Source organism: Aphelocoma coerulescens, chromosome 2, assembly GCF_041296385.1.
Source record: "Aphelocoma coerulescens isolate FSJ_1873_10779 chromosome 2, UR_Acoe_1.0, whole genome shotgun sequence".
NCBI classification, from domain to species: Eukaryota; Metazoa; Chordata; class Aves; order Passeriformes; family Corvidae; genus Aphelocoma; species Aphelocoma coerulescens.
In genome coordinates this window covers 118,440,926-118,459,439 of record NC_091015.1, presented here as the reverse complement: position 1 = coordinate 118,459,439, position 18,514 = coordinate 118,440,926, and the positions used below count along the sequence as shown (strand labels likewise).

At 39.3% G+C, this 18,514-nt stretch overlaps 1 protein-coding gene and 1 long non-coding RNA gene across 2 annotated transcripts; one reads left to right on the top strand and one right to left on the bottom strand.

Annotated features, from left to right (window-relative positions):
* The first annotated feature begins 6,188 nt into the window (after nucleotides 1-6,188).
* Nucleotides 6,189-17,881, top strand: CLUL1 (clusterin like 1). The gene is made up of 7 exons (XM_069005939.1): nucleotides 6,189-6,291; nucleotides 7,592-7,740; nucleotides 9,438-9,605; nucleotides 11,463-11,907; nucleotides 13,163-13,300; nucleotides 16,392-16,606; nucleotides 17,714-17,881. Exons 1-7 carry the CDS (start codon nucleotides 6,189-6,191, stop codon nucleotides 17,879-17,881), a joined length of 1,386 nt encoding a protein of 461 aa, XP_068862040.1.
* Nucleotides 7,842-15,072, bottom strand: LOC138105888 (uncharacterized). The gene is made up of 3 exons (XR_011148768.1): nucleotides 14,827-15,072; nucleotides 13,584-13,813; nucleotides 7,842-8,074 (listed from the first exon to the last, which is right to left on the bottom strand). It is a non-coding gene; the product is annotated as an uncharacterized lncRNA (long non-coding RNA).
* Nucleotides 17,882-18,514: the final 633 nt, after the last annotated feature.

Here is an 18,514-nt window from a genome sequence, read left to right as displayed (position 1 = left end):
GATGCATGGGGCAGGGTACCAGTTATATAAAAGGACAGCTGTAAAAACATGTGCAACTGCAATTAAGCAACAACTCTTAGAAGCATGAAGTCATTAATTGTAATTGCAATAAGGGTTTTCTTAGAAATTGTCCTTAATATTTGAAAAGGAGAAAATGTCAGCTTCCGGCAGCATTCCAGCTTTGCTTCCTCCACGGTACTGCAACCAAGGGGACAGTGTGTGTCCAGCTATCAACTACGTTGAGGAAGCTTTATATTCAGACATCCTTCTTTGGGCTTGCTGTCCCATAGGCACTGGAGCATGTTCCACTTTAAATGCAGCAGAAACAAGAGGCCAAGCTACCGGGCAGATGATTATTCCCCAAGAAAGCAATTTCCAGTTTCTTCATTGAATACTATCCTGAGGCCCTATCCTGAGTGCCTTCAATTCCTTTTCAGCAGGTTAGGGCAGCTACCATCTTCAGGAGTTGTTCAGCACCTCACAAACTGGTAACTCTGCCCTCTTAATTTCATTGAATTCTGGAGTTGTTTTCAATAATCAGTCACTCTTTTAACTAGGTGATACAGAGCTGAATGACAAAGATGTGCTTAAGCAAACCAGATGAATACACAGAAGGAACCCTGTTCCTTTCAGTTGCAGGCTGAAAGCTGATATATTACATGTCTGCATGCAATAAAACTTTTTTTGTTTTAATGTTCCTAGGGAAGCTTGAAACTAAACCCTTGCAAAACATCTGGTTCAAAACTTCAGCATTTTAATATTAAATGCTTCCTGAAATCTGTTTGTGTAACTGCACCATGCAGGTTTGCTTCATAGCTTTCTAATAAATTGTTTCTAACCCATTTTGTTATCCTTGCACTGACTTTGATATCTCCTGCTGATAATATAATGTCAGTAATAGTGCTTCTCCAAGTTTAATAGTTAGCTGATATCCTAAGCACATATTCTGAAGATAACTGCATAATTTTAGGTTTCAGCTTTGTATTGCCTTGCATTCAACTCTAAGGTTTCAATTTTTTGTTCCTTGAAATGAATTAAATTTTTGTTACATTTTTGTCTTCCCAAATATAGTCTTCAATATCACCACAGGTCCCTTTTGCAGTGCCTCTGGATAAGGTGGGAAAAAACTTTGTATGGCCCTGTGAACAACAGCTGTCATGTTACTGCTGGGACTGGTATTTAGAACTTTGTGTCAAAGCCCTGAAGAGCTTGGAAAACAAAAAATTTCAGCAGTGAAATGAAGATTTTTTTCCACACTGCAGAGTCATCCTTATCATCCATGGATAGACGAGCAAAAGGAAATCAGAAAAAGCTCATGCATTTTAAAGATAGCTAAGCCTTGTGAAGTTGCTCTTGCTGACCCCAAAAGCTGTAGCTTAATAGTTCCAACTAAAGCCACATTAACACTCAGTGTAATGGCCCAACTTTTGCAGGCTGATTTCTGCTTTCTGCTGGTTTCATGTTTGTGCTGAGCACAGCGCAGAGTCCTGACCTGGCATTGCCTGACCCTCCTCCAGACAGGGTAATTGTGTCAGCCTGACTCTGAGCTTCAGGGCTCGTGAACTTTGGGATCCTGTCATGCTAACACAGCTGTGCTACTTAGGGGGCCTGAGCTGGTATTTTTGCAAGATGTGTAGCTTAGACTAACTGTAGATATTCAGCTTAATGCATCCTCAGCTCCTCTGTCTGAGGCCTTCCAGCAAGACTGAGAGCACCCCAGGAACATGCCTCTCTCTCTGGGCTAAAGAAGGAGCCTTGATTCCTAACTCCAAGTAATCAGGTAGAGCTCAAAGACTGAACACTAATTCAAGGGGGCTCCAAGAGCCTTTTAAATACAGGAGAAAGCAGAAGCTGCTCAGGGGCTCCTGAAGCACTGGAAAGGATTAAAACAAAACAAAACAAAACAAACTTTTACAGCACAAAAGTTCAATTCCATACCCTTAAAAGCCATACTTACTTTTAGCAAAGCTTTGGGCATGCTTTAGATTAGCCGTGTAATTACACCATAACCCCCCCTGGATTTAATTTCAATTGAAAGCAGTAGAACTAATAGTGTGCTTACAAATAAAGCTAATTAAGATTTTGTAGAACTAGGGACTATTTCATACAAATACCAAGAGGTTTAATGTCAGTGTATAGCACTTTCCATGACTCATAGAGTCTATAAATATGTACAGGTATTTTCAGCCTGATCATTACATGCCTGGCCTAGCTCAGAAAGAAATGTGTAGGAAATGTGTAGCATAGTAGGAAACAACTCTTACAAACAGAAAATAATAGTGTAAATATCCAACTGGAACAAAATCCTATAGCTGATGTACAACACAGGAAATTCCATTTCAACATATTTCTTGATGCTTAATCCTGCCAGGTGGAATGGATCAACAAAAAGGGAGAAGTCACAGTACATGGTGAAAAAATGTTACACATTTGTGGAGGTCGTCCAACGGGACCTAAGAAAAATCCAGAAAGCAGCTACAACTCTCATTGCTCAAGTTCAGCTAGGTTCAAGCTCAATGTCTATATATCTTCTTACAATTATTTACTTTTCAATTTATCAGTATCTTGCAAAAAAATCTATTTTAACTGAAATTAATTTTCAAGCTATTTTCCTATTTTTTTTTCAATATATACATATTATTTCAATTAAAATAGAGTAGCAGTGAAATAACAGGGGTAGGAAATTGGGACAGGGAAAAAGGCACTTTTTACAATTAGATCCCATTCTTCAGACTGTCTCTAGTATGATCCAATATTAGAAGAGTACCTTATTAATTTCAACAGCATCAATAAGCACTGAATCATCTGCTTGTTTAAGAGTGGGAAAAAATTAAAATGTCAGCACAATGTCATGACATGCTATACTATAGCTGATCAAAGCATTCAAATTCAGAGGAAAATAAAATATTAAGAGGAAACTGTTGAACATGGCAGCTGAGATGAAAAATGGAGATCTCCATAATAGGTCACTGCAAATCAGATTTGGAAAGCTAAAAAAGACATTTCACATTAAACCTGAAGGTATTATTGATGAGATTTTTTAAAAATTAAATTCAAAACAGAAATGAGAAAGGAAAAGCTTTTCAGAGTAAGCACAGTTAACAGCTGCCTTTCAGGAACAGGGTGTTGTGTTCTTAAGTGCACTTCTAAGGTTAAGTTTAAGCCCAAGATTAAATTTAACAGACATACTAGCTCTATCAGTTTTGCCCTTGGGTTCCTCACACCTCCTCTTTTAGCCATCAGATATATATGAAATAACAGGAGAGCAAAGAGCTAGGATTTTGTGGTTTTGTTAAAAGAAATAGATAACATACAGCAGTGCCTATTTCCATGTGGTTACATAATGGCTAGAATAAAGTGCGAGGAGTAACTTCTAAGATGGTGCAAGACACTTTGCAATGTTCAAAATTAACTGAGTTGAGAACAGGAGCCCAACACACACCAGGACTCTATGTCTCAGCATCAGCTTAAGGACTGGCTTTGCAAGGTACAAGTGTGTACTTGACCAGAGACTCCCAAGGAGACCTTCAGAAAGCAGACAATTCTGAAAACAAGTGGTGGGATCTGTGCCAGAGATCCCCCAGCCTCTTACCCTGGGGCAGGAGTGCTGCTCTCCCTCCCCACAGGGCTGGGGCCACCTGCTTTCTCACAAGCTCCTGTGAACTGTGAGTGATGTGTTGAAACAACCCTTTTTACTCTAGATTGAGTAAAGCTTTCTCTATATAAAGTCAGGCTCAGAAAGACCAGCAAACGAATGCTACTAGTAAATGAATATTAGCAAAGAGAAATGTCAAAAAAGAGTGGACAAGCCCTTGTAGTGAAAGATTGAAGTCTTTGTTAGATTTCATTACACATGTAGGCTAATAGCACACATTTCACAAGTGTCTGTAATAGATTGTCTTCCTTTATGCAAATGTATTTTCCATTTTCACTCTCCTGAGCCAAGCATGAGGTTCAGAGGGAGAGAGAGATTGCCCCTTCTGCTTCAGCCCAAGACCCAGGGATCCTTAATAAACAGTCTGGCCAGGGGATTGCAAGGTCTGCAAGGGTGCCTGCTTGGTATTTCCAGAGAATAGAACTTGAAATGTTTTGGGTAGTGATGAGTCTTGGTCAAGGAGTTAGCAGCAACTCAACAAGACAGCAATTCATAGAGATTACAACAAAATACATATTCCATTCAATCCATCATATTCAGAAAAAAAAATCTGTGGAGCTATCTTAATTTTTAGTGCAAATTGGGGACTTGCAGTTCCCATTAGAGCTAACAGATTCTTCACTCTTCCTGATTATGTGTTTAAAAATAAATCCCTCAAATCTCTTGCCTAAGCAGCATTAATCATGCTAGATCTTAGCCATCAATCATCAATTGGCTTTTATGAATGATTAGGTAAACAGAATAGAATGTTTTAAAGCTGCTGTCACAGACCATGGGCTACAGACACCCACTCTCCCCACCTCCTCTTCGACTACAAGGGAGTAATATTGCTGAGTATCACGAAGTAGGATATGATTTGCTAACAATATCTGTCTCTATTTTATATCAAGCACCTGTTAGTATTTAAATATCTCATTTCAAAGTATCCTAAACTTTGTACAAGTTAGATCTCAGACATATTTCACAGAGATGGAGAAACTGAAGGAAATAGCATTAAGCAGGCAAACCCCCAAAATATTGGCAAGTATAAGTACAAAATGCCAAAAATTGCTTATCTCATTCCAGAGTCTGCTCATATGCCAGCCTGCATCTGGATTCCTGACTTTTTTTCAACTGCTGTAGCTTCAGAAGGTGTACAAAGAAGGTCCTTACATAATGCAGTGGTTTTTTTAGCAAGCTAAAACTATGCTGAAGAGATTAAATGTTGAAAGCTATTTTTAGCCAAACTAATGGTATCAATTTCACTAATAACATAAGCTGCAGGTGTCTCCTAAAGTAAAAAGCAAGACGATGGAAGAGCTAGCATGACAAAAGGCTACTGACTACAGAAAAGTAGCAGTTCCAAATTACATTAAATTAGGCAAGTCTGCCCAACACTCCCCCTGGTGGTTTTGCCCACAGAGATGATCGTGAAGTTCCATACATGCAAAATCCTCCAGCCTAATGACTAAACGTCCCGTTAATAGGATTAAGTACCTTCTCATCAGATAAATAGAACATGGCAAAATCCCTGACACTCCCAGAAATTAGATCAGAACACAGGCCAGCCCCTTCCTGACGCAGGGAGCAATTTTACAGAAGAGGTGTTTCAGTATTAATGGTAAATATACTTGTTTTTTTTTTTACTTTTCTTTGGTCATGTGTTTGTATTTCTTTGCAAAGTTAATTGTTCTTTCGCTATAAATGCAAAGGTATAATATGCAAGTAACTGTAGAAGTAAATCCAGGCTAGAAACAAATCCAGGCTTTTAATTTACATATGCTCTTGCTGCTGATAATTGCATCTCCAAGAAGGCTATATTGGCTAACTACAAGGCACTTGCATACTGTGTTCACTTAATCAAATGAGAACTATAAAGTGCAGTTGCATGGTTTCTGAAAAAGAAACCTTTTGCCTCTGCTCTTAGGAGGGAAATAAAGCAAATGGCATTTCTTTCTCTTATTTTGCAGGAATTTCTTTCATTTGTTGATCAGTTTGTTTACAAAACTGATCTAACTGCCAATTTCTTGGCACACCTATTGCTGCATCTCTTATATTAAGGCTTATTCTGAAAGAAATTGCATATTTGGACACAAGAAAGCGAACAACATTCCAGAAATTTCCCTCTTTGAAACTGGCAATAGTGTTTAGCATGGATGTATTTATAATATGAACTAAGGACACAATATGAGATCAGTAATTAGTGTGTTTCACAAAGTAGAAAAGGGACAGACTGAGCAGCATAAGCTTTTGGTTTTATATATACATGTCCTGATTCTGTTAACCACTGTGCGAACTCAGTGGAATTCATCTAATTAATCTAAATAGATAATTACAAATGAGGTCAAGCGTCTTACTCGTGTTTTCACCAAGAGCAGCATTTAGGTGCATGCTCTACACCTCAGAAACCATAGTTAAGACAAAATTAACGGGATCTTGTAAGATACTTAGTATTATATTTAGTATTTATATTTACTTAGTATACCTAGACATTTGAGCTTCCTGACAAGGTTTACATGTAACTGCACTGACCTTTTTCTTTAACAGAAAGAACATGAGGTCCTCTTGGATATTTATCATACATGTGCTGTGTCTGAAGGGTCACCAGTGCGTACCGATGAAGCAGGAGGACATGAATCTCCGGGATAACCTTAAGCGTATGTATGGAAGCCCCTGGGCCCAGGTCTCCAGCTGGGTAATGCATCTTGACTTCCACACTTACTGGCATCAAGAAGTTCCACTTGCATGTGTGGAGCTTAGAAACCATAATAAAGCTGGCTGCATGAATGATACATGCACACACACAACAGGAGGATAAGAACAAGCAGGATGAGAAAGCAAAGGGATTCACAGATAAGTATCACCTGCCAAAAAAAAAAAAAAAAGAGTATTTACAGGATTGTTATAGGTTATTTGGTTCCTTGTAGATCGTCAGAATATAAGCCAAACCCAAAATTCAATTCAACAGATTTTGAACTATTTTGTTTGTTTAAATAACCTTTGAAAATATTTACTCTACACTTACTTACTTCACTGAAAAAGGTGGCTTTACAAACAACTCAAAATTACTTAGTTTAGAAAATAGCAGCTACTCTGCACACACACACATACACACCTCTAAGCATGGCTTTATGGAGGATCAGCCATTTAACAACCCTGTGCTTCAGTCTATGTTAATAAGATTTCTGTGATAAACAAACAAAAAGCTAGGGGTGAGGAAGAAAGATATAAAGGAAGAAGTGATCAATGTGTTTTTGGCAGTCTCAAGGTGATGTGATTTTACTTGTTTTCTATAGGTCCAGTGATAGTCAGGGTATTTCCACAAAGAAAACAACTACAGATAAAGGATAGGCAGTCCTGCAGATCTCAAGGTGCAACACATGGCCCAGCCCAGGTTTTCACCAAAACTCTATGGTCATTACTTCACAGGAAGTCTAGAAATTGAATTTTTATGAAAACAGGTTGAAGGCACCTGTAATCTGTATTATTAAAATGTAAAGGGAAGCTGTCCCAGGCTTCTACCAGACCAAAGATAAATATAAAGGTTATGTCATTACAAAACTGATGAGTGATCCTTGGAGATACCCAAAACTGAGGATGATGACCTGTGCAACCTGCTGTAGCTGACCCTGCTCTGAGTGGGGCAGGGGGACAGACTCAGTGATCTCCAAAGGTGCCTTCTAGCCTCAGTTGTTCTGGGATTCAGTACTCAGCAGTGGGACAGCTGAATATATACATTGAGTTACATACAGATGATCCTTGCAAAAGCTCTAGGCCAGATTCTTATCTGATGGAAATTGTCTTGGCTCAGTGTTATTCAGCATTCACTATCTCAGATTTGGCTCTGCCACTGTAGGGAAACACAGAGCGATTTCATTCTCCTTCATCATCAGTGCATGACAATTTACAATAGTGTTAAAATCTGATTAAGTCACCATATAATTTGGCTTTTTTTAGAATTATCTGAAGTTGGAGAGAAGTATGTAGATGAAGAGGTGAAGAAAGCTTTGATTGGTATCAAGCAGATGAAAATTATGATGGAAAGAAATGAAGATAAGCACATAGATCTGATGAAAACCTTGAAGAAGAGCAGTGAAGAAAAACAGGTAACATAAGTGCATACATGTTTGGTTTTTTTTTTTAATGTTTATTCTGGGAAGAATGTAAACCACATTGTATGTAAAAAACAAGCAGCATACATCTCTTTATGCAGTCACGGGATCAAGAGAAAATCTGCTTCTGGCCCTCTGTCTCACTAGCAGAGGAAAATTGCACTTACTGCTTGTTTCTAAAAACCCCTGCTTCACTGAATTCACCCAAGGCAACTGCAGGCCACTGTAGAACAGTGTTTTGTGCAGAAGGTCCAGCAGTTCTGCTTTCCATGTCTCTACAGTCCTGGGGACACATGATGTTTTCCAGCTTGCTTTGCAAACTTCAGACCTGCAGGAGAATATCAAAGCCACAAACGATAATGTGCTCTAAAGAAAGTACAGTGAATCAGGGAAATTTCCAGTGTCTTAGTGCAATGCCTAGGCTCAGAGCCACGTGCTCAGATGGTCTGAAGAAACAGAAGTTTACTGTATATTTTAAAAAATACAAATATCCTAACTTTGTTTCAACGAGGTTGAAGGAAAATTCCCTTCTGGCCCAACATCTGGTAGTTAGTTTAAACTATTTGTATTAGCAAGCCAAAAAGTACCTGACAGCTTTCTAACATCTTAAGGAACACCAGCGCACTCCCACCATCAACACTCTTGTTAGATCTTAGGGGATGATTTCATTTACACAGGACTTACATCCACAGTGAGAGTTCATAAAACACTGAATAAATGTATTCGAAAGATCAGAAAATAACTAAACATAGATTATGAAAACTGCAGTTACTGTCTCCATCAAGCACATTCCGACAGAAGTCTTCTTTTATGTGAGTCTTTTCCCTACTGGAATTCTGACAAAAAGGAATAAACCCCACCAATTAAAAGGCTTTTGTCATACTTAGAGATAACCTGGAACGTTGTTTGGAAACGAAAACTATTAAAATATGTTGCAGTTGGAGAGAGAAATTGATGATGTGCATTCTACTTCAATAGGAAGAACTTCTCTCTTTCCATTGTCAAGTCTATTCCAAAAATGCTGCTTCTGACCTGCTCAGCTTTGTGCCCTAGTGGATGAAATAAATAGAAGCAGCATTGTAAAATGCATCTTGTTTCCCTTCAGTATGGAAGGAGTGCCTCACACTTCCACTAGAGCAGGAAGAAAACCCCTCCCTACAGCCTTTTGATTCGTACGCTCCCAAACAGCAGAAATGTTATACTTCTATATATTTCTGCATCAGAGAAAGACTTTATGTATGGCAAGGACCTAGCCTGAAAATATAAATCCCTGAAAGGTAGAGAAAAGCAACAGAAAAGGACTATTTGTGGGACAGATGAATACTGTTCAGATGATACAGAGAAAAAATAACACAAGTTGAACACATGACCGTGTAGGAGGTTGAATTCTTACACAGAATGATGCGTGAGTTTTTTTCTTAACATCAAAAATCCTGGTAGACTGTAGGGATCTGTTTGTTTCTGTAGGCTGTGCCCCCTGAGAGAACATCAGAAAAAACCTATGAGGAAAAGGTTTTCAATTTTCAGTTCCCTCCATATGTGACTGCAGCTGAGAAGACAACCTACCCTAGTGGTTAGGGATTAGTAAAAAGAGGAGCCATAAATAGCCAAAGTGAGTGATCAACACTGGGATAAGTACTTAGAATACTCATCTGAAAATTGCCCTCAACTGAATATTTTTCCTTACTTAGCAAGCCTTGAGACTTATGGATGAAGTAAAGGCAAGATTGGAAGAAGAGGAAAGACAATGTCAAGTATCCTTGAAAAATCTATGGGATGAATGTGAATCTTGTTTAGAAAGTACCTGCATGAGATATTATACGACTTGCAAACACGGTGTGTCAACATTTAAGAGAAAGGTAGGAAGAAACTTTGTATCTGGGGAATACTCTTGAGTTCACCCAAAGTTTGAGAGACAGCACCTCTTATTTTCTGAATATCCAGATCTGCCAATTATATCATCTTACTAAAATTAATTTGATTTGGAGGGTCTGGAAATATGAAGTTATATGGTAGAGATTGCATGTGATTATGGTCATTGAATGCTGAGCCAAAACGAGTTCAGTTGCACCCTGGCAAGACTCCATGGAAACTGATTACTCCCCTGACTCCCAATAGATTCATTCCAGATATACAATATTTTCTCTCACAGTAGGACTTGCATTAAGATGCATGATAACTGTTTGTGAGAAATACCTCATAGATTCTTTATGGTCCGTCCAAAAATCAATAAAGTTAAAAGTGTAGCTATAGTTAGCAAAATTACATGGGGAAAAAAACTCACCTACTTATTACAACATCATTCTTTCCTGTATTTATCTTAAATCAACTCTTTAAGTGACAAAACCAGCTTTAAAATGCTTAACTTCTTTTAATAAAGGAACCTGTCAGCAAAGGAGATTCCCCTAATTCTAACAGACAGAAAATAAGCTTTCCTGACTGGCACATTATTATTACTAAAAGACTTAACAAAATTATAATCACATCTTTTTTGTTTGGGCATATGCTTTAAGTGCAATGAACTTCAGAAGCAAAACTGTAATTGCTGCATATTCTTAAAATAATTCAGGTTAAAAATGTGGGAGATAATAAATTTAAGACTATTGGTGATACTTTTAGCTTTTTAGATACCACTCTCAGATACCTCATACAGATGTTTTGGACTTTCAAGGGTCTGTGGATGCTGAAATTATTGCAGTAAAAGTTACACACTGAATTGTCACTGTCTTTGACCCTCTTGGTAACTTTCTCCATGAGTTATTTGGTTTATTTGAAGCATTCAAAGTAAGAAATGTGTTGTGACCCAAGTAATTTCTAAAAAAATAAGAAATAGAAAAGAAGACAAAGATGATAGCTGTGGCTGAGTACACACAGACAGCAGGAGCAATACTGCTTAGGCTGTTCCTGCGATGCTGTTCCACATTTCACCTTCCCTCTGAGCTGCACCAATGGTCAGATCAAGCTGATGATCTAGTTTTTTTAAAAAAATTAATATGTATAACTGTCTTTATGTGTATCTGTCTATATCTGTGTATATCCATATATGTGTGTTTTAGCGGGGCACTTCTTAACCCTCACCCATTTCGTAATGCCATGGAGTGTGGCTCAAAAACCACTCCATTGGCTCAGGCCAAATTAGTGCTTGAAAGCAGGGAGCAGGGAACCAGTGGCCAAGACCCAGGAACAGGGAACTCTGTATAGAATTGACACTTGGCTTCTTACATGGTAAAACCACAGACTCAGAGCCACTGCTTTATTGATTTTGCTGGTTTCAGCTCACACAAGGAGGTGAGGGTTTGCCCATTGGTGAAAGAGCGCAGGCTTTTTACAAATCAAGGTGAGAACAATCACCTTCTGCTCCCTACACTGCACATAAGCAGACAGAAATGCATCTCACATCTTTCCAACATAAAGTCCAAATTGTCGGTCGGAAGAAACCCAAATGCTGATAATAACTTTGAGCCTCTACAGATTAAAGGGCAACTGGCAACTTTTTTACTCCAGATCTGATTTGGAACTAAGGATTTAGAATGAATGCGCTTCCCCTCTTTGGGGTCTAGTGTCTTAAATTACTTCAGAGAATATGCTGTGTTGGCAGTTATTAAGAGTGCATCGTTTCTCTGAGTATTTGAAGGAGAAAAATTAGAGACACTCACCTGAGACACGAGAAACTGGTAACTTGTCAGGCAGCTGATCTGTCTCCTTCTTACACACAGGTTGAAGATTTTTTGAGGAAAATACCTCCACTCATTTTTACTTTTCATGAGGATCAAGGAAAAGAGATCCAGTCTAATGAAAAGCCTGAGAAAGAGGATACCCAGCTAGCAAAGATGGAAGATTTATTTAGCCAGCTATTATCGGATGTGGGCTCAATATTTGACAGAAGTTTCATTTTTTTCATGCACATGCAGAAAGAATTTGACCAGTCTTTTCAGACGTATTTCATGTCTGACCTGGACTTGAGTGAGTCCCCCAGTATGCCAGCATTACCCGAGGTCACCACCAGAAATGACGGCTCCCAGAGAGGCTGGGGCATGCCTGGCTTCTTACAGAGAGTTTTTGATTTCAGTAGGACGGTGTTCGAAGGTGTCAGTGAAGTGATCACCGACGTATTTGATGAATACAGAGATTATAGAAGAGATGTGCCAGAACAAACCAAAGGCAAGTGTTAGAAAATGAAAATTGACTGCACTCTTAGTGACATCAACCTCTTTGGGACGGCTAAACTACAGTGAATGACTCAGTTTCCAGTATGCTAGTGTGAGATATGTAAGGAAGCTCTGGAGGTTACGGGTCAAGAAAAACTATCAGTTAAATGAGCAAGTAGAAGTCACCTAGAAATCTCATAGAAATGTTGCAGGGGACTTACAGGTCCTACACAGCCTGATTTTCATGGCAATTCTCAAAGAATTTGCAGGACTTCCTCAGGAGCACCTAAATTCTGAGTGGATGCAGGTTTTCATAAGGGTGACTGACAGATGCAATCTCAGCATTTGTCAGGATGTGATTTGTATCATCTCTTATTGACATCGTCATCAATTCTAAAAAATTAGGGTAATTCTGTGAGATGACAAGGCAGATCCCTGTCCTTGCCAAATGATGTTAAGCTCAGCTTGACAGCTCCAAGTCCTGTTCCAGGCTACAGCAGCAATGTAGTTTGCCAATCAAATACCAGCCAATCAAAGATCAGCCATCAGGTTTTCTGGTGACCAGAAAATTCTGGGCATACCATTGGTGATAACATCAGTGAAGGAAAAAGACCACGGCCAACTTTTAGAATACAAATAAGCCTCATATTTTACTATTGCAAACAGGACAAATACATTCTGGTCCTTGTCTACAAGGAAATCAGAGTGAGAACATGCCATAACTCCAAGTGGCAGGTGACATAAGCATTATGTAATCATCAGGAAATACAAAGTTAAGTGACTCTTGAACAGTGTTTCTTAGTTTTTTTCTGCATCATAAGCCATGTTACCTCAGAAATAAGCTTTGGTACTGTGTTGTCATTTAACTGTATGTGATTATGAAACATCTTGACTTCTAAGGGTCAAAAAGACCTTACCAGAACTCACATGTTGTAGAAATAATGTGTAATAATATTAGCAATTGTTTGGATATTAGTGGGGGATACACTACTATGCCTTTATAAGGGAATATACTACAGCAGCATGAACTCCTTGAAAGGAAACATGATTTGTATCTTCTCCTGACTTCTACTTTTTAATAATTTATTCCTTTTATTTTTGTGGGGCGAGAGGAGGGGAAGAGGAGGAGTAGGGAAGGATGATTTATGCAAAATACTTTGGATTAAGGGCAAAAAATTATATTCTAGCACTCAGGCTCGGTAATGAATGCATACTTATAAAGACTCTAAGTTTAATGGCAGTCTAAAAATACTATGACTTCATTCTAGATCCTGACAGAAGTGGCATGTTTTCAAAAATTGTGTCAGGGCGCCAGAGACTTCAGTGCAGTGAGCTTCGGGAGAACTCCTCTGGATGCCCACAGTTTCATGAGAGATGCCAGAAGTGTCAAGACAATCTTTTGCACGGTAAATAACTATTTTGCCGTTTTTTTTTTTTTTTTCTGTAATGCATTGATCAGTGGTTTACAAATGTTGAAGTTTTAATTTTCTACTTTAATTTTCATATTTTTGGAATTAACATTTAGTCACTGCGTTTTTACTGTAACTACGGATACAATAACCATTCCTCATTCCAGATGATTTCAATTAGCTTTCCCCACTGTCTCCACAGAGTGTCAGTATAGCTCGGTTGTTAACATACCGCTGGTGTTCCAAAGAGACGACTCACAGTCTATAACAAAATACTTACATGTTTTGTTAGAGCTGCCATCCTGCCGAGAAGCAAGATGTCAGGCAGCAGTCGATCCTTGCTGGGTGCAGCAGTGCTGAGCAGAAAGTGAGGAGAAGCTCAAACTACTGACACTCGCTTCTCCTGATGACAACCAGGGGTGACCTCAGGTATCATTCAGCTCCTCGCAAGGAAAGCAAGTGCTGAAGAGCCTGTAACTACTTTTTGTTGAACCCTGTCCACAAAGAGAACTGACAAGAAGGACAAAAAGGGGACTTCATGTCAGTATGAAAGGAGATGGCAGAGCTCTGTCGGCACCATCCATGGGCACCTGAAAAACCTTCAGACTGATCACCCAGAACTGCTGTCAGGACTCCCACTGCAGGATAATGTATCTGTCTTTCCAGAATTATTTAGATCTTAAAATCCACGGAATATGCTTAAACCTAAATTTCTTCAGAATATCTCCAGTGTGGCAAACATTAATGATACAATGAAATACTTTTAAAAGAATATCATATTGCTATAAATATCTTTTTATCTACACCCACATATTACAGATACCAGTTTGTTACTGTACTATCAGCTTGGAGATGCCCCTTGATAATCTTACTTGACAGAAAAAACCCTGAATTTTTACAGAGCAATTTTTGTATAAAAACTTTTCTTGTTTAAAATCCATATTTTAGTAAAGAAAAAACCGGCCATCTCCCATTCTGAATTTGTGGCAGATGATACTAGTCTCATACTACTGTCTAGCTATTGCAAGATAAATATTAGGTCTTAACACTCAACAAGAATACAGGCGTCCTTGTAATAACCTCTACCACAGAATCATAGAATAATTTGGGTTTAAAGGGACCTTTACAAGTCATCTAGACAAACCCCCCAGAAAACAGCAGGGACATCTTCATCTACATCAGGTTGCTCAGAGCCCCACCGAACTTGACCTTGAATGTTTCCAGGGATGGGACATCTACCACCTCTCTGGGCAACCTGTGCCACTGTTTCACCACCCTCACTGTAAAAAACTTCTTGCTTACATACAATCTAAGTCCACCCTCTTTCAACTTAAAATCATTACCTCTTGTCCCCAGGGCCTGATAAAAAGCTTGTCCCCATCCTTCTTACAGGCACCCTTCAATCGCTGAAGGTCACAAATTATATTCAAAGGCCACAATAAGGTGTCCCCAGAGTCTTTTCTTCAGGCTGAATAACCCCAGCTCCCACTGCCTGTCCTAATAAATAGGAGAGGTGCTCTCACCCTCTAATAGTTTTTGTGGCCCTCCTCTGGCCTTGCTCAAACAGGTCCATGCATTTCTGTGCTGAGGAGTGCAGACCTGGATGAAGCACTCCAGGGGTCTTATGAGAGAAGAGTAGGGGGGCAAAATCACCCCCCTCAACTGCTGGCCATGATTCTTTTGATGCAGCCCAGGATATGTTAGGCTTTCTGGGCTGAGAGCACACATGGCCAGTTCATGTCCAGCTTTTCATCCTCCAGCACCCCCAAGTCCTTCTTGGCAGGGCTGCTCTTGATCTGTTTGTCTTTCAGCCTGTGTTGATACCAGGAGTTGCTGCAACCAATGTGCAGCACCTTGCACTTGGCCTTGCTGAACCTCATGAGGTTCACCTGGGCCCACTTCATGATCCTGTCCACGTCCCTCTGGATGGCATCCCATCCCGCAGGTGTGTCAACCACACCACTCAGCTTGGTGTCATCTGTGAAGTTGCTGGGGGTGCACTCGATCCCACTGTCCGTGTCATTGATGAAGCCATTAAACAGTACTGGTCCCAGTATGGACTCCTAAGGGACACCACTTGTCCCTGATGTCGATCTGGGCATTAAACTATTGACCACTACCCTCTGGATATGACTATCTGCACAATTCCTCATCCACCAAACAGTCCACCCAGCAAATCCATATCTCTCCAATTCAGGGAGAAGGATGTTGTGGGGGACCATGTCAGAGGCCTTACAGAAGTACAGATAAATGACTTCTCTAACCCTTTCCTTCTCCATTGATGGTATCACTCCATCACAGGAAGCCACTGGTTGGCCAGGCAGGACTTGCCCTGGGTGAAGTTGTGCTGGCTGTCTCAAATCACCTCCGTCTTCCATGTGCCTGAGCAGAGATTCTTGGAGGATCTGTTCCATGATCTTTCCAGGCACAGAGCTGAGGCTGACAGGGTGGTAATCCTCAGGGTGCTTCTTACTACCCTTGTTTAAAAATCAGTGAAATATTTCCCTTTTTCCCAGTCACCAGAGAATTCAGCTATCTTCCATGACTTCTCAAATATTATGTAGAGCAGCTACATCAGCCAATACCCTCAGGACTCATCAGGTCCCACAGCTCAGATATGTTAATGTTCCTTATGTGGACTCAAAACTGATCTTCTCTTACAGTGGAAGGAATTTTGCTCCCTCAGTCCCTGCCTTGCAGTCTATATACCTGGGGCAGTTTCATAACGAAATATAATTAAATATAATTTTAAAAACCCATTATGTGTAAGGAAACTATGAAGTTGCTATATGTAAAATTTACCAGATCTTATTTAGCATTAACAGAAAATCTATTGCCATGAAATATGATATAAACCTTGAACTACTTGGTAAATCACTTTAATACAACAAATGGGATAATGCATCCATTTAGTCATTATGAGCCTAAACTAAATCTACCAAAATAAGTCAGAAAAATTATTCTCCTTTTTTCAGCATTATTTAAAGACCAATCCAAACCATGCCCCCTTGCTAGACTCTTTCTGCAGTTTTCATTCCTTCAGACAGAAAAGATGAATTACAAGACATAACACTGTCTTTTCTAACAGATTGCCCAAATGTTCCCGAGCTGCACATAAAGTTTGATGAAGCCTTTAAGCTGGTTAATCTCTCAGGGGAGCAGTATGAACAGATTCTCCAGGTGGTTCGGCATCACACAGAAGACACTTCCTACTTGTTGAACAAAATGAAAGAAAGATTTGGGTGGGTGTCTGAGTTATCCAACATGACCATCGGACCCGAAAACATTTTCAACATAGTTAAGGTAAGGGTTGTCTTCTGAAGGGAGCTATTGCTGCCTTTAACCTGCATTTTGCTTGTGCTTACACTCCTGTGGGTTGTGGATGTTTGTACATGTGTAATGTTTGGGTTTACAACACGACGTTCCTACTCATCTTGAATTTGTGTATGCTTGGTAATCCCTCAGTGAGCTGAAACTCCTGAGATTAGAAACTATTTTCCTCTAAATCCTTTTAGTCTGATGGATGGCTGACAGGCTAACCTGAATCACTGTCTGATAAGAGTAAATTGACACTAGCAGCTTTGACTGGCCTCAGATTACCTTCACAGAAAAATTGCCCTGCAGCAGTCACTAACACATCCATATTGGATCGATGAATGTCTAGCTATATAGCTGTACCTAGATACTCCAAAGTTCAAAGAATGCAAATGTTATACAGATTGTTGCAGTGGAAGCTGCACATGCTTGACAGCATTGGTCAGTATTTCATAAATACATAACGATTAATTGTATCTCACACACAAGGATACATTCAACATAAATTCAATCCATTTTCTTTGGGCAAGGGATAAATCTTATTCTCTCTTCTAACTCAGAAATCCACTCACATATAGTGAATTACTACTACTACTATTACCAGAACTTTATACAAAATGATGGTACAATCCACCAAAAAAAGCACAAAATAGGAACAGGAGACAGGCACACTTTCCCAACTAAGTCTGAGATACCTGTTCTAGGAAAAAGTCTGATTAAGTCTGATTAAGATAAACACACAGGAATGAATAAATTCAATCACACAAATGTTGTATCGAACTTAGTGGGACAGCTCAGAAGTTTTCATTAGGAGAAGTTCCTTATAGATGTAGCTCATGGTATAAATATGAACATGCAGTTCTTTAATATGGTCTTGGCAGTGCCATGTCAGCTCTTTCCACCACATACAATAAGCTTTGGCATAAATTTAGACACCCACTGTCTTTTCAGAAGAAAGCAATTTAAAGAAAGTAGGTAAGTCTAAAATATTCCCCTATTTAATTTTCCCCTATTAAAGACAGTGGGCACAGTAGGTATAAACAAAACTGAAAGCACACAGTAGTTTGTAGTGTCTAAAGTACTGATCTCTTCTAGGTGGTACCTGGGGATCCCTCCAGTAAAGACGAAACCGTGGTAGATGTAAACATTCTAACTTCACCTACTTTCACCATTAAAGTTCCTCCCAACTTAGATCCAAAGAGTCCTGAGTTCATTGAATACGTAGCTGGGAAAGCACTGCAATTGTATAAGCAGAATTTTTAAGTGGTAAGTTCATTCTTTCTGCTTTCACAGAGAACACACTTCTTCATTAGGGGTGTTTACCTTGCAATAAACTTCAGTTGGAACAAGATTCAGTCATGGTGTACACAAGACTGTCTTCTCAGAAAGGACACATCGAGAAAAACACAAGCATTAAGGAAAACACAAACACTCAATGTTCTAGCCTGTAAAACACAGACACGATGATATTAAATGATGTGACTTGTTAAACTGTGAAACCCTCGATCTTTAAGTAACAGCTGGGATGAGGTAATGTGATGATAAATATTTCTTCAGAAAAGAATTGCCTCACAACCACAGTCCAGTGTCTTGGCATTGAAAACCATGTCTTTGTGTTCATTCATCATGAATGGACTGGAATTACCACTATTCATTATGGTTTTTTTTATTTTCCGTAGTGTTTGAGAGTGTGCTCATATTATTTTTGATGATAAAGAAGTACAAAGTGAGAATCACCACCAGGACTTGGAAGAGCTGTCTTACTATTACATTCCTGCATTAGCAGCATTCTGGTCAGATTAACAGTGTTTATTAATAGAGGCTACAGTTCAACTTGCAGGAACATGCACAGAAAGATCCTGCTCATGGGCTTCAACCAGTTTTGTAGAAAGGACA